The sequence below is a fragment of the Stegostoma tigrinum genome, chromosome 5, assembly GCF_030684315.1.
Source record: "Stegostoma tigrinum isolate sSteTig4 chromosome 5, sSteTig4.hap1, whole genome shotgun sequence".
NCBI classification, from domain to species: Eukaryota; Metazoa; Chordata; class Chondrichthyes; order Orectolobiformes; family Stegostomatidae; genus Stegostoma; species Stegostoma tigrinum.
Window position 1 is genome coordinate 61,703,303 of NC_081358.1, and position 27,966 is coordinate 61,731,268.

Genomic DNA, 27,966 nt, shown 5'->3' on the forward strand with positions numbered 1-27,966 from the left:
CTCCATGTTTATGGACTCTGGTATTCCTTCAGAGATTGGGTTCTAAAGGAGGGAATGTTTTTCAGTACAATACTTTCTGTGCATTTTACATTATTTTAAATCACGAAATTAATCCAAACCCAAATCATTTGCACACATTATACTTTTAAAATGAGAACAGAGTCCAAAATAAGTCACTCAACCAAACATTTTTACTGAAGTGTTTGTAATATCCAAATGCACATGATATGCAAGTTGATTAAATTATGTACATGGCTGGTGTGTAGGATGCCATACATATGATAACTTGTATCATGTTTTAAAGAGAATTGAAACTAAAAAGTTCCAAAGCATGTGATATTGATCATTTTAGCTTTCTGTTCTGTCTGAGTGACTTGATATACTACTGCAGTAGTATATGCTGTACTGCAATCTATTCTGTAATAATATTGTGTATTTAGAATATTCAGCATAATTGTAACTCTCTTTCTTCCCTAGCACCATACGTTAAAGTTTATCTGCTGGAAAATGGCATCTGTATAGCCAAAAAGAAAACTAAAGTGGCACGAAAAACTCTGGATCCTTTGTATCAGCAACAGTTGCCATTTGAAGATAGCCCCCAAGGGAAGGTTCTGCAGGTAACCAGCTTTTATCAATGGCTTTGTTTTGATTTGAATCATGTTTGTCTAAAGTTGGAGTCAATGTGCTGAAATGAGGCTCCATTAAATATTGTGATCCATCATTTAGTAGTCACACCTGCAACATAATACACAAAATGAGAAGATCCCTCAGAGAAACAATAGAAAGCTAACAGACCTGGTCTCCACTGTTTCTGGGAATTGTCATAAATCATAAAGGACAAGATTCTAATTACAAAAAAGTGTGGCTTATCAAAGAGCAGAGAGTTCCACACTTCAGTGTTTCCACTGCTTAGGCTCCATGGGAACCTGGCAATCATTACACCAAGTGAGTGAAGGCATTATCACCAAGTTTATTTGACATTTCCATTATTGAGCTGCATATGTGAAAGGCAAGCTGGCCACTCAAAAGAGTTTTTGTTCTGTAGAGTGGCTTCCTTACTGAAAGGTTCAGGGAGGTGGGTGCTGGACAGTGCCTGGGTAGCAAGTGCTTGTTCACATGTGATTTGATAATACAGTGCACTTTATCTGACTCTTTAAAATGCAATGGCATCAACATTCTACAGGATGAGGCTGTAGCTAATAATGAAGCAATGCAATTAAAGCTGCTGTTATAGACAGGCCACTATGCCACTGTTAGCTAACTGATTAAATAAACTGCATTCGGTACAATCTGTTGCACAGCTGCTATGATTTGTCTTACTTCTGTGTCCTGGTAGTGCTAGACAAAAATTACTGAGGTTAATTAGTGCTTCGGTTCCATATGCCTAAAAAATGCTCAGGAGCGAAAAGAGAAAAGGATTTATTACTTATTTTAATTTTTAATTTTTTTTCTTTCATATTTAAAATGTCCCTTCCCATTTCCACTGTGCTGTTTCCTGCTTGGATAAATGTGCAAGAGATTTCCTATCCATTCTTAGCCATTCTTCTTCCTATGGATAAATGTCTTCTTTCAATCTGTTATCACCTACAGCAGCCTCAGTGAATTTAATGACCTATCTCTTTCTGCTGTGCTATCTGGCATTTTCCCAAAGGACCAATCTGGAAAATTGCCCTTCATTAACAACATTTTAACTTGTGATTTTGTGTCCAATGTCGCCAGTACTCCGCTTCCCACTAAAAAAAATGTTGTGGTTCCTGTGTGATGAGAAAACAGCAGAGAAATTGGGACAAAGAAATAGCTATGGAGCCATTTCCACAAGGATATAATTTCTATCTAAATTCACTGCTTTTTCTCCATATCTCATTACTTCTCAAACTTAACTCCCTTTCAACCATCTCAACTGACTCATTGTCTATGGCTCCCTGCGTGACGTAGCAAATTCCATGTCCTCATAACTTTGCAGGGGATTTTTTCTGCTGGATTTGCTTATATTGTACTTCCCTTGAACTTTAAAGTTACGTCCACCTGGTGGATTTCCAGGAAATTCCACTATACTCTGTCAATTCCCTTTTTGAATTTAATTCTCCAATCAGGTAGTTAACCTCACTCATGTTTCTGTAGCTGAAAACAAGCTGTGGTCATCCATTGAATAAACAGGCAACAAATATAAAATCCTACATCACTTTGCTGCAAGATCAACAATAATACACAAGGTGTCAGATTTCAAGTTTACAAGAACAATTTGGAATTGGGAGGGAATGAGAGAAGCACAACAAAATAAATAAGCTAGAGAATCTAGAATAATGAGTTACTGTTTAAAAATGAGGCATTGCCCATTTAAGATAGAGGGTAAGATGATTTTTTTTTCTAGAGGGTCAAGAGTTTTTGACATTCCCCTCGTGAAATGTAGCAGTAATATATTTTTAAGGCAGAGAGAAATATATTCTTGATAAGCAAGGAGTTGCAAACTTATCAGGATTAAGTAGGAATGTGGAGTAATCAGATCAGCCATGATCTTATTAGATGGTAGCGAAGGCTCAAGGGATCAAGTGGTGTATCTTAGCTCCTAATTTGGATTTTTGTATATCTTTTGAAAAGGAGTATTAACCTGGTGTCTTAAAATACAGAGATAGTTAACACAATGGTATATTTTCTTACATTAGATCATTGTGTGGGGAGATTACGGACGAATGGATCACAAATCCTTCATGGGAGTTGCACAGATCCTATTAGAAGAGCTGGACCTGTCCAACATGGTGATCGGCTGGTACAAACTCTTTCCCACTTCCTCACTAGTCGATCCAACCTTGGCTCCCCTAACAAGAAGAGCTTCCCAATCCTCTCTTGAGAGTTCATCTGGACCTTCTTATGCTCGTTCATAGCAGTTGTGAAAGTGTTGCTATCGCAACCAGTGTTCAGCTCACTGATCGTCACCCTGGTCACACTGCATGCTTGATGTTGTGTCTTCTGAGCCTGTTCCTAGGGATTAAAAGCGGTCCTGTGATCTCAGAGGAAATTGCACACATTGTGCGCTAAAAAGGTCCTTAGAGAAGGAGGTGCAGTTTTGCTGAACTTATGTGGTTGCTGGAATTAAATGACAATTTTTTTTGTCCAATCAGAAGCCATGAATATAAAAATAAATAAATAAGAACCTTTCAATTCACACAACAGAAGCCCTTACTTTTCAATGAACCATTATTTTTCTGTTCCTTATCCCCGCTGATTCATCTGCTACTCCGACACTACCGGCTTGACTCCTAAAGTGACAGCCAAAGATGTCATGAAGGCTGACAGGCTGTTAGTTCTGAGAGACATCAAGGGCATATCATTGAGATGTGAGTTGAAAGTAGAGTATACTAATGACTAGAAAATCACCAGACGGGCCAAAATAAGGAATCAGCTGCACAAAACTGCAGCACAAGAGATTTAATTTTTTTTTTCTTAAAAAAATGCGAAGTATAAAATGGTACTGGCATTCAATATCGACATGGAAGCTCCAGAAAGATACCACAGTGATTCACAAAGGGAGAGGGCTCGTGACCTGATATTGCTGTTTCTCTGCTGATATACTGTATGAAATTTAAAAGAAAAAATGCATGGACACAAATTTAACTGAACTTAAAAGAAAAATACAACATTTAAAATTATTTTCTTGGGGCTGAAACTTGCAGAAATAAAAAACAGCCATTTTCAACAATTTATATTATTTTTAAAAAATATTTCACCAGTGCATGGTTTTATGGGGGTGTGAATGCAACAGTGTGATACAATGACCACATGTTTCCCATATTCAGAGTAAATCATTTATGAGCCGGTCTATTTCAGACAATGATTACTAAGGAAGGGCTGGGCTTACTAAATAAAAGTAATTTTGATGAGATGTAAGGGAAATGTCATCTTGTGGACAAAAACGTAAATTAAAATTATGACATAGACCTTCAAAGTTGGACATTATTCAAAAATTACACATGCTGTTCTGTCCCTTTTACTGGGTAATTTATTGTATGTTCTGAGTACGACCTCGTGTCTCTGGCCACTCAAGCCCCTCATCTGGGTTAAAGGTTGCAGTGCAATGCTGCATTTTGATTCTTTGGGTAAATTATGCCATTCTAACAACAATAACAACAAAGAAATGATATGATTTGCAAGCATGTTGAAAGGATTTTTGCAACATGGCTTGGGCATACTGCAATAATTCAGCATGCATTTGACAAAAAAATTTGCAGCATCCTTTTATTGTACAGTGCATGATGACATAGAACTTACTTACATTTTCTCATTTTAAATTGAATTCTACAGCAAATAAGAGAATTGTCGGGTCATTGTTCAGAAAAAAAAGTTCTGTAACATAAAATAATTTCTAGCAGCATTCAATGTGTACATACCATAGGAATATGACTTCTTCTCTGAAATTATATAGAATTGATATTGACAGAGGACAAATCAACTAACACGGTATTCTAATTGAGAATTGTTTTACAATGATATAATAAGTCTCCTTGACCAGCCTGGTGTAGACATCATCCAGTCAGATGATTAGTTTTGCATGCCTGAATTCTTAAAGTCCTTTAGACAGAATTACAAAAGGTCAATCTGTTTTGCTGTAAAGTTCAATTTTCACACATATATTTATGCAGTTTAATGAGGACTTTTAACATGGACTGGTGTTCGCTTGCTAGATTGTGCTGAAAGTTGACCATTGGAAATCACCTGTTACATACTGTTGTTCTGGGGTTCGAAATTGAACTCTACACTAATGAATTAGATTATGACCATGCTGTGACACCCTTCCCTGATCTCACTTCCATATTGAAAGAGGCTAGTTCTTTTTTAGAAGTGCTCTGTAGAACATGCAATTTGTGTGAATGCAGGTGATGAAGATGCTGATTTGCCACAGTGTTTTGTTATTGGAAAGGAGGCTGGTGGACCACATGAAGGATCGTCAATGAGTATGCTTGAATACCATTTAAAAGGAAAATTTAAAAATGCCTTTTTAAATTTTTATTTAGAGCGTGATTTAGTTTCTTGAGTCTTTTGTCTCATGACATAAAGTATTGTATCTGAGAGCTTGAATGTTGAGCCATCTTCAAAAAAAAACAGGAGATTCCTACTATATCATCAAAATAACACTAATTTCTTGGAATTAGAGCTGGCAGTAGCCTTTGGCTACTGGTGCCAGCTTTCCACATTACTGTGCGCAGCCACATGTCTGGACCCACAACAGTTACATCAAAAATGTATTTGCCCTTTTTAAAGAAAACAAAATTTTAAAATATATAATTATTTCATACACATTGTGACAGCAACTCAAGTTATCATTATTTGATTATTTTCTGCATATTATTCCTCTTTAAAGTGATCTTTTGGAACTATTAGCAAGAAGGATATTAAAGTATGAAAGATTTGTACATATTTATCATTGTGCAGTATTTATTTGAGACTTAATTTTTAAAAAAATATATTTTTCACATTATGTCTACAACCTGTTTATGATTTAATCATGTCAGTGGCACTATTCCAGTAAAACACAGCTGTCTTGTAGATAGATTTTAAGTAAAGAGGACACTGCTGTTAGATTACTGGTCAATTGGCCTTTATGTGACAACAACTAATGTAAAACAAACTCGTTTCTGGTGATGGTATTTAACATGGCTACATTATTAATAAAAACATTTTCTTTACAGAGATGCAGGTTATGGTCTTTTATTCCACCTGGTCTAAATATTTTGGTATTTTGAAGTTACCTGTGCTTTATTAACAGAAATTTGCCAGCAGTAGGCTTATGTGCCATTTTTAACAGATGAATCAAAATTAATATATCAAACACATGAGCCAATGCTATTTAAAATTGAAATAACTGCCATAATTATAATTTGATTTATATCTTTATGCCTTGATCTGTTTATTTCAGTAATTCAAAAAAGAACATACTTCTGACACAATTAGTATATAGGTAGGAAGTGATACTTTAGAATGGAAGCTAAATTAACCTATTCTTCACACTAAAGCTATTGGGAACGTATATTAAGTTCACAAATTTCCTTTTTTGTCCAAATCACCAATTACCTAATATTACAACAAGATGGGAGGAGCAAACTATCTTTCTCTCGATCGACAATGCTCCACAGATCACAATGTAAATTTAATTATTTTAGCTAGCTCTTGATAAGGTCAATTGCTTTTGCAATATTAGACTTAAAATGGAAATATCCATCAATCAGGTTTCTTTAACAAACACAAAATTATCAATTTATTTTGAAACTAAACTTATTCCGCCAAGGTTCAGAATTGGTTAACACACAATTTGTAACATAATCTAAATATTTCCGTCTTGAAATCATCCAAATTATACACCAATTAAAGAGAAAAATGTAGATTTCTTTTGGCATATATGCACTTTGGGGGGAAAAATGAGCATATAGTGGTTAGTTCTTCAATGAAATAAAAGTCTTGCATGTTCAGATGGCTATTGATCTGATGCTTGGCACATCTAGACATATCACCAGATACAACAGTTATCTCTGAGTTCTTGACAGGTAAAGGGTATTCAGGAAATAGCATCAAGAAGTCATTCTTCAGGAAAACAATCAGATTTCAAACTGGATTCACAAGAGTTCTTCAGAAACATACAGGGTGAGGTGAGCAGCAAGACAACTATGAAGCTGATTCAGGTGAGCCCTAGCAATTAGCTCAAAAGCTGTGGTTTCCAGGAAATGCCTTGTTAACTTTTAATTGTCAATGTGTCTTTTCATCAATCTTTAAAAATTACACCAATATCTCCAGAAAACTTGAATCGATGCAACATTGCACAATCCTTCAAAATTCACCTCCTCAAGTATTAGTAAATATGCAGCCTTCATAACATTATATGCAGTTAATAAGGTTATCCTGAATATTCCTGATTTTCTAGTGGAGGGATCAAAGGCTAACAGATAGCAAAGAGTTTTCATGTCAAAAGGCATCTAAAGTTGTCTTAGATTCACATTTGTGATTATGATTGGAATCAAAATTAAAGGTGATTGAAGCAGTTTAACGTCCCTAATGGTTTCACTCAAGCATTCCATCCACAAAATTTTGAGTGCGAGCAGCAGCAGAGGTAAGACGAACCCGGAAGACTGCAGCTAAGGTAAGGCAGTTTTTTTAAAATTACTTACCGGTAGCGGGCAGCGGTGTTTTCTTTTTCACAGAAGGAGCGGGAGCAGCGGAGGAAGTGACGAGGACCAGAGGGGCAGCCGGGAAGGAAAGCAGTGAGTATAAATACTCACCTTTCGACGCCGACGGCCATTTTGAGTGCGAGCAGCAGCGGAGGTAAGACGAACCCGGAAGACTGCAGCTAAGGTAAGGCAGTATTTTTTAAAATTACTTACCGGTAGCGGGCAGCGGTGTTTTTTGTTTCACAGAAAGAGCGGGAGCAGCGGAGGAAATGACGAGGACCAGAGGGGCAGCCGGGAAGGAAAGCAGTGACCATATGTATCAGCAAGGCGGCTAAACCCGAGACTGTACAACTGTAGTGTCTCCCACCCGCCCTCCTCCTCTAACCTAGTTAATAAGGTAAGGTTCATTCTAAACTTTCTCTATTGAATATAAGTTTGTTATTAATTTTATAGCAACTTGAACTAAGCTTTCTACTTTAGTACTGAGTGGGTGTTCAGATAAGTGGGGTATGGATGCTAGGGCAGTGGTTTGCTCCTCCTGCAGAATGTGGCGGGTGGGAGACATGGCACACATCTCCGCTGGCTACATCTGCAGGAAGTGCACCCAACTCCAGCTCCTTGAAAACCATGTTAGGGAAATGGAGCTGGAGCTGGAAGAACTACGGATCATTCGGGAGGTAGAGGGGGTAATTGAGAGGAGTTACCGGGAGTTGGTCACTCCTAAGGCTCAGGACAAGGATAGATGGGTTACATTTAGGGGGAGGAAAGGGGACAGACAGACAGTGCAGAGATCCCCTATGGGCATTCCCCTCAGCAATAAGTATACCGTTTTGGATACTGCTGGGGGGGATGACCTACCAGAGGAAAGCCATAGTAGTCAGTTCTCTGGCACTGAGCCTGACACTGTGGCAAAGAAGGGAAGGGGACAGAATAAAAAAGTACTCATGGTAGGGGACTCGATAGTTAGGGGAATCGACAGGAGATTTTGTGTTCAGGATCGGGATTCCCGGAAGGTATGTTGCCTCCCTGGTGCCAGGGTTCGGGACGTCTCCGATTGGGTGTATAAGGTTCTGAAAGGGGAGGGCGAACAGCAAGAAATCGTGTTACATACTGGCACTAATGATATAGCCAGAAAAAGGATTGAGGGTATAAAAAGTGATTTCAGGCAGTTAGGATGGAAGCTGCAAAGCAGGACAAACAGAGTAGTGTTCTCTAGTTTACTACCAGTGCCACGAGATAGCCAGGCGAGGAACAGGGAGCGGGCACAGCTTAACATGTGGCTGCGCAGCTGGTGTAGGAGGAAGGGCTTCAGATATGTAGACAATTGGGATGCCTTCTGGGGAAGGTGGGACCTGTACAAGAAGGACGGGTTGCTTCTGAACTGGAAGGGGACCAATGTCCTGGGTGGAAGGTTTGCTCGAGTAGTTCGAGAGGGTTTAAACTAGTATGGCAGGGGGGTGGGAACCTGAGCTGTATACCGGAGGTGAGAGTTGATGCAGGTGAGGCAATAGCAAGAGGTAGACCAGCTAGTGGAAAGGATTTTCCTGGGAAGGAACCAAGGGATCAGTTAAAGTGTGTTTGCTTTAACACAAGGAGTATCAGGAATAAAAGTGATGAACTTAGAGCATGGATCAGTACCTGGTGCTATGATGTTGTGGCCATAACAGAGACGTGGGTTTCTCAGGGGCAGGAATGGTTGCTGCATGTCCCAGGGTTTAGAGCATTTAAAAAGAATAGGGAGGGGGGAAAAAGAGGTGGGGGTGTAGCACTATTAATCAGAGAGGCTATCACAGCTACAGAAGCTTCCATTGTCGAGGAAGATCTGCCTACCGAGTCAGTGTGGGTGGAAATTAGGAACAGCAATGGAGTAGTCACCTCGTTAGGGGTTTACTACAGGCCCCCCAATAGCAGCAGGGAGATTGAAGAAAGCATAGGTCGGCAGATTTTGGAAAAGTGCGGACATAGTAGGGTTGTTGTAATGGGTGACCTTAACTTTCCCAATATTGATTGGAACCTCCTTCGAGCAGAAGATTTGAATGGAGCTGTTTTTGTAAGGTGTGTTCAGGAGGGTTTCCTAATTTAGTACGTTGACAGGCCGACGAGGGGAGAGGCCATTCTAGACTTGGTGCTTGGAAACGAGCCGGGGCAGGTATCAGATCTTGTGGTGGGAGACCATTTTGGTGATAGTGACCATAACTGCCTCACATTCTACATAGCTATGGAGAAGGAGGGGATTAGGCAAAATCGGAGGATATTTAATTGGGGAAGAGGAAACTATGATGCGATTAGACATGAGTTAGGAAGCATGGACTGGGAGCAATTGTTCCATGGTAAAGGCACTATAGACATGTTGAGACTGTTTAAGGAACAGTTGTTGCGAGTGATGAATAAATATGTCCCTCTGAGACGGGTAAGATAAAGGAACCTTGGATGACGAGAGCGGTGGAGCTTCTCGTCAAAAGGAAGAAGGTAGCTTACATAAGGTGGAGGAGGCTAGGGTCAAGCTCAGATCTAGAGGATTACAGGCAGGCGAGGAAAGAGCTCAAAAATGGTCTGAGGAGAGCCAGGAGTGGGGCACGAGAAAGGCTTGGCAGAACGGATTAGGGAGAACACAAAGGCATTTTACACTTATGCGAGGAATAAGAGAATGGTCAAAGAAAGAGTAGGGCCGATCAGGGATAGCATAGGGAACTTGTGTGTGGAGTCTGAGGTGGTAGGGGAAGCCCTAAATAAGTTTTTTGCTTCTGTCTTTACGAAAGAAACGAACTTTGTAATGAATGAAACCTTTGAAGAGCTGGTGTGCATGCTGGAATGGATAGAGATAGAGGAAGCTGATGTGCTGAAAATTTTGTCAAACATTAAGATTGACAAATCGCCAGGCCCGGACCAGATTTGTCCTCGGCTGCTTTGGGAAACGAGAAATGCAATTGCTTCGCCACTTGCGAAGATCTTTGCATCCTCGCTCTCCACTGGAATCGTACCCGAGGACTGGAGAGAGGCAAATGTAATTCCTCTCTTCAAGAAAGGAAATAGGGAAATCTCCGGCAATTACAGACCAGTAAGTCTCACGTCTGTCGTCTGCAAGGTGTTAGAAAGGATTCTGAGGGATAGGATTTATGACCATCTGGAAGAGCATGGCTTGATTAAATGCAGTCAACACGGCTTTGTGAGGGGCAGGTCATGCCTCACAAACCTTATCGAGTTCTTTGAGGATGTGACTAGGAAAGTTGATGGGGGTCCAGCTGTGGATGTGGTGTATATGGACTTCAGCAAGGCATTTGATAAGGTTCCCCATGGTAGGCTCATTCAGAAGGTCAGGAGGAATGGGATACAGGGGAACTTAGCTGTCTGGATACAGAATTAGCTGGCCAACAGAAGACAGCGAGTGGTAGTAGAAGGAAAATATTCTGCCTGGAAGTCAGTGGTGAGTGGTGTTCCACAGGGCTCTGTCCTTGGGCCTCTACTGTTTGTAATTTTTATTAATGACTTGGATGAGAGGATTGAAGAATGGTCAGCAAGTTTGCAGATGACATGAAGGTTGGAGGTGTCGTTGACAGTATAGAGGGCTGTTGTAGGCTTCAGCGGGACATTGACAGGATGCAGAGGTGGGCTGAGAGGTGGCAGATGGAGTTCAACCTGGATAAATGCGAGGTGATGCATTTTGGAAGGTCGAATTTGAAAGCTGAGTACAGGATTAAGGATAGGATTCTTGGCAGTATGGAGGAACAGAGGGATCTTGGTGTGCAGATACATAGATCCCTTAAAATGGCCACCCAAGTGGACAGGGTTGTTAAGAAAGCATATGGTGTTTTGGCTTTCATTAACAGAGGGATTGAGTTTAAGAGTCGTGAGATCTTGTTGCAGCTCTATAAAACTTTGGTTAGACCGCACTTGGAATACTGCGTCCAGTTCTGATCGCCCTATTATAGGAAAGATGTGGATGCTTTGGAGAGGGTTCAGAGGAGGTTTACCAGGATGCTGCCTGGACTGGAGGGCTTATCTTATGAAGAGAGGTTGACTGAGCTCGGACTCTTTTCATTGGAGAAAAGGAGGAGGAGAGGGGACCTAATTGAGGTATACAAGATAATGAGAGGCATAGATAGAGTTGATAGCCAGAGACTATTTCCCAGGGCAGAAAAGGCTAACACGAGGGGTCATAGTTTTAAGCTGGTTGGAGGAAAGTATAGAGGGAATGTCAGAGGCGGGCTCTTTACGCAGAGAGTTGTGAGAGCATGGAATGCGTTACCAGCAGCAGTTGTGGAAGCAAGGTCACTGGGGACATTTAAGAGACTGCTGGACATGCATATGGTCACAGAAATTTGAGGGTGCATACATGAGGATCAATGGTCGGCACAACATCGTGGGCTGAAGGGCCTGTTCTGTGCTGTACTGTTCTATGTTCTATGTTCTATGTTCTAAAACAATAGTTTTACATTTGCAAATACTAATTGTGCAAGAAAACGAGACAAATGATGTTGTCATTGCATTCCCAAAAGATTTCAGCAATAACTCTGTATGCTTGCAGGAAATCAAAACTGATTATGGCTGTTATTTTACTGAGTAAGCATCCTGTCATTGGGATTTTGAATGTGAACCTTTTTAGGTCAAGCCCACTCTTCAAAACTTAAACACATAATTTCAGCTGATACTTCAGCATAGAGGGACTGCTGTACTGTTGAGACATTGGGACCAAATAAATGTTCTAAGCTCACTAATAGTGCAAGAGGCTGTGACTTAATTGGCCCCCCTCCACTCACCATCCTGTTTAGGATAGTGGGTGTGCTACCGATGCTGCTAACCCAATTGCAAAACCAGCAGCTCTGTACAGTTTGACAGCCATGTGAGGAAAGATGGATGTTGCAGAACTGCGTAAGCAATCTTGAGGACACCTCATAATAGAGGTGTCTCAACAGGAATAAAATCAAATAATTTTGGATTGTTGAATTCATAAATTGGAGAGGACAAGCAAGCAAGATCTTTGAATCAACAGATGCTTCCAGATGAATCAAGATCTTGCATGTCATATCTGCAGCCCAATCTTTTCATCATGGCGCTTCCAGTTCTATTACTCAGCTCCCCTCTATCAATCAGTTGCCACAGAGAGGCTGCTTTCATTCAGCAGGCATTTTCAGCAAGTTTCAGGGTGTCCCTCTACTCATGTCAAAATGGCAGTTAACCCAAAATAATTGCCTATGACTAGCACCATAATTACTTAACTTGATTATCTGCCTCTGTTCAACAAGCAGCCTCTCTGCTCATCTACAGGAACACTCGAAATGCCTTGGGAAGCAATCTCAATTGAGCCCGTTCACAATTTATACACATTCTGAGCGCCTCCATCCTAATAAGCCAATGTTTGACATAAGCATAATTATATGTCAATTACAATTCATTGACTAAAAACCCAGTGAATACAAATGGTGCTAGATCAATACGAAATACTCCTAATAGAACTAAGAGATTTAAAAAATTTTTATGAGACATGGGCATCGTTGGCTGATGTAGCATTTATTGCCTATTCCTAGTTGCCCTTCAGAAGATGGGTGGGTGAGTAGTTTTTTTTAAACTACTGCTGTCCACATGCTATAGGTACATCCACAATGCTGTTAGGGAGTGAGTTTCAGCAATTTGGCCCAGAGGCAACAAAGGGATGGTGATATATTTCCAGATCAGGATGGTGAGTAGCTTAGAGGGAAATTTTCATTTGGCGATAACCCCATGTTATGCTGCCCTTTTCCATTTAGGTGATAGTGATCATGGTTTCAGATGATGCTGTTGAATTTGTCTTGGTGAATTTCTGTAGTGAATCTTGCAATGGCACACACTGCTACTGCTGAGCATGGTGGAGGGACTGAATTTTGATGATGGTGGACAGGGTGCCAGTCAAGCGGGCTGCTTATTCCAAGATGGTATTGAGATTCATAAGTACTTTTGGCCATATAAATTCATCCAGGCAATTGGGAGTATTCAATCACACTCATCTGCCTTGTAGATTGTGGAGTTGGGATGTCAGCTCAAGCTAGATATTGTCCAGGTGATTTTGCATTGGTTACTTCAAGTATCTGAGAAGTCATGAATAGTGCTGAGCATTGTGCAATCATCAGCAACCACTCCTATTTCTAACCTTATGATGGAGGGAAACAGTAATGATGGTTAGGCATAGGAGACTACCCTGAGGAACTCCTACAGAGATGTCCTGAAGCTCAGATGACTGACTTTCAACAACTTCCAACAAGCCATCTTTCTGTGTGCCAGGTATGACTCCAACCGGCTTAGAATTTCTCCTGATTCACATTGACTCCAGTTTTGTTAGGACTCCTTCGTGTCACACTCAAATGAATGCTACCTTGATATGAAAGGCAATCACTCTCACCTCAACTCTAGAATTGAGTTATTTTGCCCATGTTTGAGCCAAGGTTGCACTGAGATCTCGAGTGGAGTGACCCTGGAGTAACACAAACTAGGCATCAGTGAGCAACATTGTTGCTGAACATGGGTTACGCGATAGGACTGTTCATGACCCTTTCCATCACTTCACTGATGATTGAGAGTAGACTGAAAGGACATTAATTGGCCAGATTTGGAATTTTTCTGCTTTTTGTAGACAGGAAAAACCTGGGGAGTTTTCATTATTGTTGTCTGAATGCCAGTGTTGTAGCTGTAATGGAACTGGCGTGCACCAAGTTCTCGAACACAAGACTTCAGCACTTGCTGGAATGTTATCAGGATATCCATTGCAGCATCCATTGCCTCTAAACTTTTCTTATTTCCATGTGGAGTGAATTGAATTGGCTGAAAATTGGCATTTATGGTGTTGGAGAGCTCTGGACAAGGTCAAGATGGATCATGCCCTAGCACATGCCCTGTATATTCTGTTAGCCTCTACTGTCCATGTTAAAATGCAACACCTTTGCTGCAGTCATCAACATTACAGCTCAAGGATCTCTAACATGAGTCTATTTGAAATCAACGTGTTGATTTCTTGTGAGAAATGAAAAATGCTTGGCCATTACAAGTTCTTCTATCATTTGAACGTTTGAAGAGGCTGCTAATCTCTCATAAGTGTGACTTCATTAGGTCTGACAATGCAAGCTAAATTACAGCAGACATTTAAACAAAGCAAGTAAAGATATTTTTACAAAATAGAAAGGTTATTTACAACAATATTTCACCCATACTGCCCTTGTGCCCACATTAAGTTTATTTTCTTCCTCTTCCTACCATTATGTCTCAATAAAGTCTCAACTTCCACAGTTGGGGTGGAGGGTCCCTGCCTATGGTTAGCTATATAGACTTAGAATGAGTCCTTTTCCCCTAGTGACTTTGGGAATAGACAGACCAGATTTTGCTGACAGTCTCCTGCTCAGGTACAGGCTCATCTTCCTTGGCTTGGACTGGTGCAGACTTTGATAGTGATGTGGGGTGGTTGGGAGGGGTTATGGAGGAGATGGGTATGTCCAGAGTGGATATCTGGAGGTGCTATCTGTCACTCATCCTCCTGCTGGCATCGCCCTGTCGCCTTGAGAAAAATGCAGGTCTAAGCATGGCAGAAGTCACTAAAGATTCTGTGTCCACATGACCATTGCCAACTTGTCTTTAGTGATAGCCAGAGATAGTAGGAACTGCCGATGCTGGAGAATCTGAAATAGCATGGTATAGAGCTGGATGAACGCAGCAGGCCAAGCAGCATCAAGAGGAGCAGGAAAGCTGACATTTTGGGTTGAGACCCTTCTTCAGAAATGAAGAAGGGTCTCGACCCAAAACATCAGCTTTCCTGCTCCTTTAGTGATAGCCATGTGCATGTATACAGGACTAAGTACATGTTGATACTGAAGCCTTCGTTTCAGCTTACCAAGAGTCTCTGGCATACCTGTCTGATATTCCCCTGCAGGTTGATATTATTTTTTCAAAGCCTAAGAGGCACCACTCTTCGATATTCTTTGCCACTATTGAGTATTTATTTTGTGCATCCTGAACTGGATGCTTTTTCGGTGAAGGTTGTTTGGGTCTGGTGGGTGGTCTTTTATTGTGATCTCCAGGAGAGTGGACTGTCCTCCTCTCCACCACACTGTTCTCCAGCACCCCTGCAGAAAAGCTCGAATCACTCATTTTTTTTGGTCTGATCATGTTTTTAATGCTAACATCAGATTCCTGAAGCAACTGGTCTAATCAGCCCCAGGAGGACAACAAAAGCCCTTTAGGATGTTTGCAAAGAACCTCTGAATTGGTCACACATATCCGTTGAACACACTTGGCTTGTGATTGACTGAACTGGAGAAGGTTCATTTGGGAAAGCACAAAAGATATTGAGAGTGGGTATCAGGAATGTGCAGCGGTGAAATTGAGATGTTGAAGGGAATGTATAAACCTCCAAACAATTCAAGTACCCAGCCCTTCAAGCACCACCTGTCCTGTACTTGGCAGGTGTGCAGACTGCACGTTGGTGTCATCAGTCATCGCAGAGCTCATAAAAGGGACGCAATTCATCCTCAATCCTGAGGGACTGCAACAGACGAAGAGGAAATTCAGATTTGGCTCTAAATCTCTGAAATCCATTCCAAATGTTGACTATTTTCTGCATAAAGTCACCTTTGTTCTATTGTCAAAGCTGATTTTGAAGCAAACTTGAGTCATACCAGATATTAATAAAATCTGGGCCTCTCTAAGAAATATAAGGGCAGAATACATTTTTAACTTAATAGATTTGATAAATTAGTACAAAAAGTCCCAGTGAATACTTTACAGTTTCCTAAATTACAGAACTGACATTCCATGAAAATTTAACAAAGGAACTAACTAATGATTGTCCCCATCCCTGTGAGAGAAGGAGAAGAAAATTCAGGTTACCATGCTCCAATGAAATCTGAATGTCTTTTGTGACATTACTAAATATGGTTTTCTATAATTTTCAGAAGTACAGTAAAGATGCATTATCATTGCATAAACCTCAAGGCATCTGACTCATTGCTCAGCAACTGAAGACGTGAAAAAATTTGGTGGGTGATGTTACCAGAAATATTTAAATTGGAAGACACAAAGTAATAATAACAAATGACCTAACCCAAGATAGTTACAACTTCCTGACATGTTCCCAGTAGTGATACATTATTTACGAACTAACCATGTAATTGTGTCTGTATTATTTACAGACTGTTCATGTACGATGATTGAGTCTGCATTGCACACAGTCCCCTAACATGCACTTAATTTGACTGCATTGTTTGCATTGAGTCATAGAAATATACAGCATGGAAACAGACACTTCGATCCAACTTGTCCATGCCAAACAGATATCATAAATTTGCCAATATTTGGCCCATATCGCTGTAAGCCCTTCTTGCCCATGTACACATCCAGATGCCTTTTAAAAGTTGTAATTCTACCAGTGTCTACCATACACGGTCCACCCTCAAATGAAAAAGTTATCTTTGAGGTCCCCTTTAAATCTTTGCTCTCTCACCTTAAACTTATGCTCTCAATTTTTGGATTCCCCTACTCTGGGGAAAATACCTTTTGTTATTCACCCTATCCATGCCCCTTATGATTTTACAAACCTCTGTAAAGTTACACCTCAGCCTCTGACATTCCAAGGAAAATAGCCCCCAGCTTATTCAGCCTCTCCCTATTCCCTGAACTCTCCAATCCTGGCAACATTCCTATAAATCTTTTCTGAACCCTTTCATAACATCATAATGATGGAAATCTTCTCATTTTCAGGCGAACTGTTTTCAAGTGGAATTGATGGTGCCCAGTCTGCAATGGTCCAGAGTGATTTTCTTCTTCTGCTCTTCACTATATGTGTTATGGAACAGGAATCTGGGGTGACTTTCTTGTGGAATCACACGCCACTGACAGGACCTTCAAGTGTTCATGGTACTGGCACCACTGGTGGGGAAGCTACTGGAGAAGCTGAGGGATAGGATCCATTTACATTTGGAAAACAATGGGCTTATTAGTGATAGGCAGCATAGTTTTGTGCAGGGACGGTCATGTCTTACCAACTTGATAGAATTCTTTGAGGAAGTGACAAAGTTGATAGATGAGGGAAAGGCTGTAGATGTCATGTACATGGACTTCAGTAAGGCATTTGATAAGGTTCTTCATGGTAGGCTGATGGAGAAAGTGATGTTGCATGGGGTCCAGGGTGTACTAGCTAGATGGATAGAGAACTGGCTGGGCAACAGGAGACAGAGAGTTGTAGTGGAAGGAAGTTTCTTAAAATGGAGAACTGTGACCAGTGGTGTTCCACAGGGATCCATGTTGGGACCACTGTTGTTTGTGATATACATAAATGTTCTGGAGGAAGATATAGGTTAGCAAGTTTGCAGATGACACTGAAATTGGTGGAGTAACAGATAGTGAAGGGGACTGTTGGAGAATGCAGCAGAATATAGATAGATTGGAAAGTTGGGCAGAGAAGTGGCAGATGGACTTCAATCCAGGCAAATGCAAGGTGATGCATTTTGGAAGATCCAATTCAAGAGCGACTAAACGGTAAATGGAATAGGTCTGGGTAAAATTGATACAAAGAGAAATCTGGGTGTTCAGGTCCATTGTACGCTGAAGGTGGCAATGCAGATGGATAGAGTGGTCAAGAATGCATACGGCATGCTTTCATTCATCGGACGGGGTATTGAGTACAAGAGTTGGCAGGTCATGTTATAGCTGTACAGGACTTTGGTTCGACCACATTTGGAATACTGCGTACAGTTCTGTTCACCACTTTACCAAAAGGATGTGGATGCTTTGGAGAGGGTGCAGAGGAGGTTCACCAGGATGTTGCCTGGTATGGAGGGCGCTACCTATGAAGAGAGGTTGAGTAGTTTAAGATTATTTACATTAGAAAGACAGAGGTTGAGGGGGAACCTGATTAAGGCCTACAAAATCATGAGAGGTATAGACAGGGTGGATAGCAAGAAGCTTTTTCCCAGAGTACGGGACTCAATTACTAGGGGTCACGATTTCAAGTTGAGGGGGGGAAAGTTTAAGGGAGATATGCGTGAAAAGTTCTTTATGCAGAGTGTGTGGGTGCCTGGAATGCCACCGGAGGTGGTGGAGGCGGGCACGATAGGGTTATTTAAGATGTATCTAGACAGATACGTGAATGGGCAGGGAGCAGAGGCATATTGATCCTTGGAAAATGGCTGACAGCTTTAGATAGAGGATCTGGATCGGCACAGGCTTGAAGGGCCGATAGGCCTGTTCCTGTGCTGTGATTTTCTTTGTTCTTTGTTCTTACACACCAGCTGCTCACTATTTCAGATCTTGCAAGACAGGACTTTCTCCCCTACACTGTGTTGCTTCAGCCTTTACATTCAGGACATAGCCCAGGGAAAGGGAAGCTCACTGTCTGCTTTGCAGACAGGAATTGGGAGTTTGAAGTGGAGAGGAGCCATGTTCTTCTTTATGTGGGTCACAACAAGAGGGCACTCTGACAGATACAGCAAGCCTGGACACCAGCCAGCTTAGTGCTATGTCCTGAATGAAGTGGGATGCACCTGAGTGCAGAAAGAAGGTCAATGCACTTCTGTTCTCCACATGATTAGATCCTCCAACATCTGTCTTCTACTTCCATTGTTACAGGGACATCAGTTACTCTACACACAACACTTGAGAAGGATCATGGACTATAAATCTCACTATTAGGTCTTGTCCACTCAATGACTCTTGCCCACCTCATCCTCCACCTAATCCTTCCTGCCCTCTGTGCTTCCTACTCAGTCACTGCGATAATCTCACCACCTCTCCTGCTCCTGTATTACCACTGACTGCTCTTTCATCCACTTCAATCATATTCAATTCCACCTTTTTTTAAATTAGACTAGATTACCTGCAGTGTGGAAACAGGCCCGTCGGCCCAACAAGTCCACACCGCCCCTTGAAGCATCCCACCCAGACCCATTCCCCTATAATCCACACACCCCCGAACGCTATGGGCAATTTAGCATGGCCAATCCACCTAGCCTGCACATCTTTGGACTGTGGGAGGAAACCGGAGCTCCCGGAGGAAACCCACGCCGACACGGGGAGAATGTGCAAACTCCACACAGACAGTCGCCCGAGGCTGGAATTGAACTAGGGTCCCTGGCGCTGTGAGGCTGCAGTGCTAACCACTGAGCCACCGTGCCGCCCATTGCAGATCTCATTGCAGGTAAAGGAATCCCATCCACAGACTGATGTCTTAACATCAGTTTGACTGACCCACATGTAATCTGTCTGATTGCGCTGTCCCTGACTCAAACCTCAGGCTACAATGAACATTGACCCCCAGATACTAGTAGGTCCAAAAGCCTGATCTACTTTGACTAATCCCCTGGACTGAATTGGACGAGCCCCTGACTGAATGTGATGGTAATGACTGACCGTAAACCATCATCACTCCACCAAAGACTGCTCCCCTCTGACTTACACACACAATCATTTGGTTGAAGTAGATCAATGTAAAAAACACAAAAAAATGCTACCGCATGTTGGAGGTATGATGTTGACGTAATTGGGTATCGCACAGAAATGTCTACCACATTGACTGTCTAGTGCTCCCCACTGTGACAAGTGTTTGCCTTACCATCTTTTGTGTTAGGAAAGCATTGTGAGCCAAATGAGGCTGGCAGCTCCAAGTAAGTCAGCTTTATGAAACAAAGCTAAGAATCATGAAATGTATGAGATATGCATCTGTCCTTGCTGCAAGGTGGACTGGCAGAAGCATACAAGTCATATGTGACCCTAAGCTCCAAAGTGAAGGTTTAAAGGCTTAGAGTGGCACTTGGACTGGTGTCCAAATAGTGTTATGACATAGTGAAGCTAATAGTTTGCCACTGACTACTTACTGGACAAAAGTTTAAGAAGGATGGGCCATTGGAGAGTACACGGTCCTTGTGGTGAAGAAAAAGCTGGATGATAGAATCAAAGAATCATGGAAGCATGACACCCTCCAAAGTGCATCCCACCAAGACCCATTCCCCCCTACCCTATCCGTCTAACCCTGTATTCCTCATGGCTAATCTGCCTAGATGGAACAAACTGAAATAACTCCACAGAGACCAATAACCCTTCATCATGTCACCCTTTATTTACATGTTGACTTTGACACCAATCCAGCTCCCTCGGGGCTAGCTCACAGTTCCTGCTCTTCTCTTTGTTTGCATCATTTCACATCTCACTGTTTCATCTGCAGGAAGCTACGAATTGATAATCTACAAACTGTGACATATTGAAATAACTGCATAGAAGCCAATATCACATCACCAAGTCACTGTTTATTTGCATGTGCACAGTACACTGATTGTGGCCATCCAGCTCGGAGTCCATTCCTGAAGTGAGGAGGTTCTGAATCTCCTGTTTCTTTCCTCTCCATTCCCACACTATCACTTACAGTAGTAGTACTTATTTTCCCTATATGACCTATGATTGTGTGTACAGTGACTCAGTGAGAAAGATACCATCGTGTAAGAACTGAAAACAAAACATGCTGGAAATCACAACAGGTCAGGTAGCATCCATGGGGAGAAAGCAAGCTAATGTTTTGAGTCTAAATGAGTTTTCGTAAGACGTGAAGCAGTGTGGAGGGGGCAGCATTTATGCAATAGTGGGAAGAGGGTGGTTGGAGTCCTAGGGAGGAAAGGATGTCAATAGTTCAGATTAAGTGATCAGAATGTGAGAATGGTAGAACAATGGTGTACAGACTGCCCGACTAGAAAGAACAGACGGCCCCACTGGGGTGGGTGGAGGGGAGAGAGGGTGACAGAGAATGTAACAAACAAAGCTAAAAGAAAGGGAAGCAATTGGTTCACAACTTGAAGCTGTTGAATTCAATATTGAGCCCAGAAGTTTGTAAATAACCTAGTCTGAAGATGAAGTATTGCTCCTCCAGTTTGTGCTGTGATTGGCTGGAGGATCTTTTGGGTTTCTGGGCTCAATATTGAGTTCTTAACTGTCAGCCAAGGCTTCTGATTGGATCACAATAATAGCCATAATCAGGGAACCCACATTCTATGATCTTGTTATAATCACTACATCCTTCCGCCTCTCAATCTGAGGACATAGGAAGGTTTTTTTTATATATAGCTCCTCCTGGGGCACTTTCGCACCGGGTCAGGTTTCTCCAATTTTGCCTCTGATACAGATGGCATGTAATGCTCAGTAGTTTGCCTCTTGCACCCAGAGTTTCTTGGAAGGAATTCATTCTCTTCTTTGGATGGCAAAAGTGGCGAGGCAGTGACATCACTGGTTCTGACGTCAAGATGACCATATCTCTTACTCATGCAGGACAATTCCTGTAGTTCCTGTACGAAACTTTGTTCCCGAATTAAACTGTCTCTCTCGCTTAGCGGAGTCTTGTGTCAGGTTGAGTCTTGTTCCTGATTACATTCCACCTCGCTCCACTCCCAGGTCCGGAAGGATCAAATGTAACCTGGTGCAGAGACTTCTCCCCATTAGTAACTCTGTTGGTGCTATTCCTGTAGCTGCATGATGGGTGGTCCTATAATCAAACAGGAACTGGGTCAATTTAGTATCTTCTGAAGCTGTAGACTGTTTCTTTAAAGCTGCTTTCAAAGTTTGGATTTCTCTTTCTGCCAGGCTATTGGATCACAGATTGTATGGAGCTGTTTTTACATGTTGAATACCATTCAACTTTAGAAAATATTCAACTTCCCTGCTGGTAAACCATGTGATTAACACTTCCAGGAGTGTGTATTGCAAAAGATGCAGACAACGTTTCAGTCGTTGTCTCTGCACGTCCAGCAACTTTGAATGGGGGTCCACAATAGGTAAGAACATTGAGCCCATGAAAGGACCTGCACAGTCAACTGCCTAGTCCAGGGTTTAGCCAGCCATTCCCACAAATGTGGGTGAGCTGTTGGCTGTAATTTTTGCCCTTGTTGGCACTCTGGGCACTGTCCCATCAACATGGCTATGTCTGCATCCAATCATAGCCACCAGGCATAACTTGTCACCAAAGTGTTCATTTCAGAAACCCTGGGTGACCCTGGATGATTTCAGCCAGCATCTACCTTTGCACAGATCAATCATTCTTACTCCCTATAAGAATATGCTGTCCTCCACTTTCTGGACTCTCTGGGTCCAAAAAGATTTAAATTCTGATTGTGACAAGCCCATTGGTTACCCCCATCACCACCAGCTGTTTCACTTTTGCCAGGACTGGATCTTTCTGTGTCCAGAGTCTGATATTGTCAGCTGTGATTGGAAGCATGTCCAGAAAATTTAAAACCATTGAGGACTGTGCCACCAGTGGTGTGTCTATCGGTGGAAGGCGGTTCGAAGCATCCACATTTGTTACTTGGATACCCACACATTGTTCCAACTTGTAATTATACATAATTAGTGTTAGAACCCTCTATTGAATTTGTCCTGAAGCTATGAGTAGATCTGTCTTATCTTCTTTAAACAGACCTGGCAGTGGTATGAGGTCCATTATTTTCAAAAATTTATGTCGTGGATCTTCCTGACTCCAAATATGACCGCCAAACCTTCCGCCTCTATTTGTGCATATTATCACTCCGCATTAGACAAAGTCCTGGCCATACCTTTCTGTTGGGCCAACAGATCAGGCTTGGAATCATTGTGGGGAGAGGCGGATAGAAGATGAATAGAGGAGAAGATATGTGGAGAAGAGACAGGCAGGTCAAACAGGTGGGGATGGAGCCAGTAAAGGTGAGTATAGGTGGGGAGTTAGGTAGGAGATTGGTCAGTCCAGGGAGGATGGACGGATCAGAGGGATGAGGTTAGTAGGCAGGAGATAGGGGTGGGGCTTGAAGTGGGAGCAGGAGATAGGTGGGAGGAAAAGCAGGTTAGGGAGGCGGGGACAAGCTGGGCTGCCTTTTGGATGCAGTAGGGGGAGGGGAGATTTTGAAACTTGTGAAGTCTACATTGATAACACTGGGCTGCAGAATTCCCAAGCGCAATATGAGGTACTGCTCCTGCAACCTTCGGGTGGCATCGTTGTGGCACTGCAGGAGGCACAGGATGGACATGTCATCTGAGGAATGGAAGGTACAGTTGTTTAGTGTGAACCAAGCGTAGGTGTTCTGCAAAGTGGTCTCCAAGCCTCCACTTGGTTTCCCTGATGTAGCGGAGGCCACAACGGGAACAGTGGATACAGTATACCACATTAGCAGATATGCAGGTGATCTGCTTGAAAGTCTTCTTGGGGCCTGGGATGGGGGTGGAGGTGTAGGGGCAGGGCGGTTGCAGGGAAAAGTACTGGGTATGGTGGAGCTGGAGGGGAGTGTGCAGCAGACAAGGGAGTTATGGAGAGAGTGGTCCCTCCGAAAAGCATTTAAGGATGGGGAGGGAAAAATGTCTGGTGGTGGGGTCAGATTGCAGTTGGTGGAAGTGTTGGAGGATGATGTGTTGGATCCGGAGGTTGGGAGGGTGGTACTTGAGGATGCGGGGATTCTGTTTTGGTTGTTATTGCGGGAAGGGGGTGTGAGGGATGAATTGCATGAAATGCGGGAGACACACTCGAGGGCATTCTCGGACACTGATGTGGCGGGGGGGGGGGGGGAAGATGTTGCGGTCCTTGATAAACAAGAACATCTGAAATGTACGGGAGTGGAATGCCTCATCCTGGGAGCAGATGCTGCGGAGGTGAAGGAATTGGGAATTGGGGATGGTATTTTTGCAAGAAGGTAGGTGGGAGGAAGTGTATTCTAGGCAGCTGTGGGAGTCGGTGGGCTTGAAATGGATATCGGTTTCCAGGTGGTTGCCAGAGATAGCGATAGAGAGGCCCAGGAAGGAGAGAGCAGTATCAGAGATGGTCCAGGTGAACTTAAGGTGTGATGGAAGGTGTTAGTGAAGTGGATGAACTGTTTGAGCTCCTCCTGGAGCACAAGGCAGCACTGATACAGTCATCGATGTAACGGAGGAAGAGGTGGGTTCAGGGCCAGTGTAGGTACGGAAGAGGGATTGTTCTACAAGGAGGCAGGCATAACTTGTGCCCATGTGGTTACCCCGGGCCAACACCATTGTCTGTAGTAAGTGGGAGGAATTGAATGAGAAGTTGTTGAAGGTGAGGACAAGTTTGGCTAAGCAGATGAGGGTGCCAGTGGAGGGGGACTGGTCAGGCCTGGGGAACAGGAAGAAACAGAGGTCCTTTAGGCCATCTGTATGGGGAATGCAGGTGTATAGGGACTGGACATCCATGGTAATGATGAGGTGTTGAGGACCGGGGAATTGGAAATTTTGGAGGAGCTGGAGGGCATGGGTGGCGTTTTGGATGTAAGTAGGGAGTTCCTGGATAAAGGGGGAAAACGTGGAGTTGAGATAGGTGGAGATAAGTTTGGTGGGGCAGGAGCAGGCGGAGACTATGGGTCGACCAGGGCAGTCACGTTTGCGGATTTTGGGAAGGAGATAGAAGCGGGTGGTGCGGGGTTGGGGAACGACAGAGTTGGAGGCTATGGGTGGGAGGTCACCTGAGATGATGAGGTTGTGGATGGTTTGGGAGATGATGGTTTGGTGGTCGGGGTGGGGTCATGATCCAGGGGGTGGTAGGAGGAGGTGTCGGAGAGTTGGTGCCTGGCCTCGGCGACGTAGAGGTCAGTGTGCTATACTACAACTGTGCCTCCCTTGTCCACGGGTTTTATGGTGAGGTTGGGATTGGAGTGGAGGGCTGCACATGCTGCGGGGGAGAGGTTGGAGTGGGTGAGGGGGTGGAGAGGTTGAGGTGATTGATGTTACAATGGCAGTTGGAGAAGAAGAGGCCGAGGGAAGATAGGAGGCCTTAGGGTGGTGTCCAGGAGGAGGGCGTGTGTGGGTACAGAATTAGAATCAGTTTTCCCACTCTCAGTTTCAAACATCAAGACTGAAAAATGCAACCTGTAGTTTGAACATGTGCCAGGCAGGTACAAAATGAGTACAACTGTGGTGGCCAATGCATTGTATTATCCTGTTATACTCCATTCCACTCTTACCTTATTAGCTGCACTGTTGATTTTGTCCAAAATGATATGCAGGTATTACTCAAAGAGAACTCACTGAAGTAAGTACTCTTCAAACTTCAGAAGTCTGGAATCTTTCTAGGCCACTTCCTCACACATCCATTATAATTGGCAATCCACTCAGAACAATAAACGATCCAAACATCTGAGAAAATTAGAGCAGAGGTGATCTTTGTAATGATGTCATTCAACTGAAGGTAATATGAGGAATAATTGTTTTTTTAAAGCCATTGGGAGAATCTAGTCATTTGTGCAACTGAATTTAGTTTCAGAAGGTTCTGAAGACCCTCGCCAACATGCAGAAATATAATAGGAGAATAAGGTCAGTGTTCCTCTGCTTGTTCCAATGTGACCCCAGACTCAGAGGAGATCTTCCTGACCCACAGAAAGGCCACACGTGAAAGATGCAGTGTTCTGGAAAGCTGAGGAAAATTATATTTGCAAAGAAAAACAAAATTCAGTTTGCCAAAAGTTGCCACCCAGGTTGATAGGGCTGTTAAGAAGGCATACAGCGTTTTAGCTTTTATTAATAGGGGGATTGAGTTCTGGAACCAAGAGGTTATGCTGCAGCTGTACAAAACTGTGGTGCGGCCGCACTTGGAGTATTGCGTACAGTTCTGTCACCGCATTGTAAGAAGGATGTGGAAGCTTTGGAAAGGGTGCAGAGGAGATTTACTTGGATGTTGCCTGGTATGGAGGGAAGGTCTTACGAGGAAAAGCTGAGGGACTTGAGGCTGTTTTCATGAGAGAGAAGTTTGAGAGGTGACTTAATTGAAACATATAAAATAATCAGACGGTTAGGTAGGGTGGATAGGGAGACCCTTTTTCCTGGGATGGTGATGGCGAGCACGAGGGGGCATAGCTTTAAATTGAGGGATGAAAGATATAGGACAGATGTCAGAGGTAGTTTCTTTACTCAGAGTAGGAAGGGTATTGGAAAGCTTTGCCTGCAACGGTGGTAGATTCGCCAACTTTAAGTACATTTAAGTCATCATTGGACAAGCATATGGACGTACATGGAATAGCGTAGGTTAGATGGGCTTCAGATCGGTATGACAGGTCGGCACAACATCGAGGGCCAAAGGGCCTGTGCTGTGCTGTAATGTTCTATGTTCTATTCATCCCCACTGAGCCCCTGAACTCCCATTCAGAGGGTCAGTTTGTCATACAGGAAGGGAAAAAATATTAGATGCTTCAGTACCAATGGGACTGCATAGAGGATTCTGCAGCAGCAATCATCAGCTTCCTTTCTTACACACAGGAAAACATCATTTCTTCCTTCAGTTTGATCAATGTGTTAAAGCTATTTGATCCACCAAGATCTCACTGAATGGTAAAGCAAACTCAGTGGGCTGAACGACCTACTTCTGCTCCTGTGGCTTATGGTATTATGGCCAATAAGAATCTTTCATCCTTATGAATCTAGTTTAATTTAAAGATAAATGAAATTATCTCCTAGTGGATGAAAGACACTGAACTGAATACTTAGTACTGAAGGAGAGTGATCATGGAGATGGAGTTCTCCACCATTGGCCACTGTGCCAATTTCACCTCCATCCCATCACTGGGCCACTTTGCTGCCAAGCAGATCATTTAAGTTGGTAAAACATTTTTAGTTAGTTAACTGTTAAAGCTTTAATCATATTGTCAGTAATCACAAAGCAAATAGGAAACACTGATATACAAAGAACAATAAAAAGAAACAAGGCTTTAAGTTAGCCAAGGTTTATAATTTAGAAGCCACACTATCAGAAAAGTAGTATCACCCTTCAGTACAATACAATTCCCATGTCAGCTGTAGGGGAACAGTCAATGATTTAAGACATCTGGACAAAGAGAATGGGATATGTAATATTGTAATTTGTTGTGTAAAGCTGGCAAGTGCCTGTAACCAGGCAGTGTTGGTTTTACACTTCACAAAAATAAGATTAGCTCTGCTTATGTATGCATGAAAATAACCGATTTATCTGTTTCCTGAATCTTCCATCAATGTTCAATAATACTGACATTATTAAATGTCTTATGCTTTTTTGGCTTATCTCCGACTGGAGGTTTCCTGTCCTCCTGACATTATCAGGGGGTGATGGAGAACAGCATACCTAATTGGAGCCCACCTTTCAGAGTGGAGATTGACAGATGAGGAGGAGTCAGGCTCCAATAGCAGTTGCTCTCTATCTCTCTGGCTTTCATTCACCTGAGTGGGAGGCCTCCCTATTTGTTTTCCAGCTTCAAGTGCTGCTCCCCATCTTTAATTAGCTGTGCACCCACCCTCTGGTCACCAATTGTCCAATTTTAGTAAAATCGTCATTTATTTACCGATTTCCATGCAATGCAAATTTCTGACACTCAATTGTGCCTGAAATTTGTGGTGAAAGTCCTGCCACAATTTTTGTTTCATTTTTCAGATGAGAGACCATTTTGTAACAAATCTACTTATGTGGAATTCCCCTAATACCTGACAAACTTCATTACTGATCGAATGCAAAGAACACAACATATATTGCAAGTGAAAAAAAACTGGTAAAATGTTAGCGATTTGTAAATCAAAGCCAGAGCAGCAAATATAATTGAAAAAATGTTCAGTATTTTTTGCAAACATAACGGGTGAAAAACATGAAATGAGTGACAAATATAGAAATAAGACATAAGACAACAAACATAAAATCTAAATATTGTGGACAGTGAAATAGCCCTGTTTTACAAGTTGATCATAGAATCCCTAGAGTGTGGCAACAAGCCCTTCGGCCCAACAAGTCCACACGAACCCTCAGAGCACCCACCCAAACCCATCCTCTATAACCCACCTAATTGACACATTCCTGAACACTACAGGCAATTTAACATGGCCAATCCAC

General features: G+C 42.5%; 1 protein-coding gene across 7 annotated transcripts in view; it reads left to right on the forward strand.

Moving 5' to 3' along the window:
- The window catches only part of rims2a (regulating synaptic membrane exocytosis 2a), a 908,436-nt gene extending 902,789 nt beyond the window's left edge, over positions 1–5,647 (forward strand). For all 7 annotated transcript variants that reach the window (XM_048528687.2, XM_048528689.2, XM_048528688.2 and 4 more), the window contains 2 exons: positions 478–617; positions 2,664–5,647. In XM_048528687.2, the coding sequence (XP_048384644.2) occupies positions 478–617; positions 2,664–2,882 (359 nt within the window). In that variant the 3' untranslated portion in view covers positions 2,883–5,647. The remainder of the gene's footprint in view (positions 1–477; positions 618–2,663) is intronic.
- Positions 5,648–27,966: the final 22,319 nt, after the last annotated feature.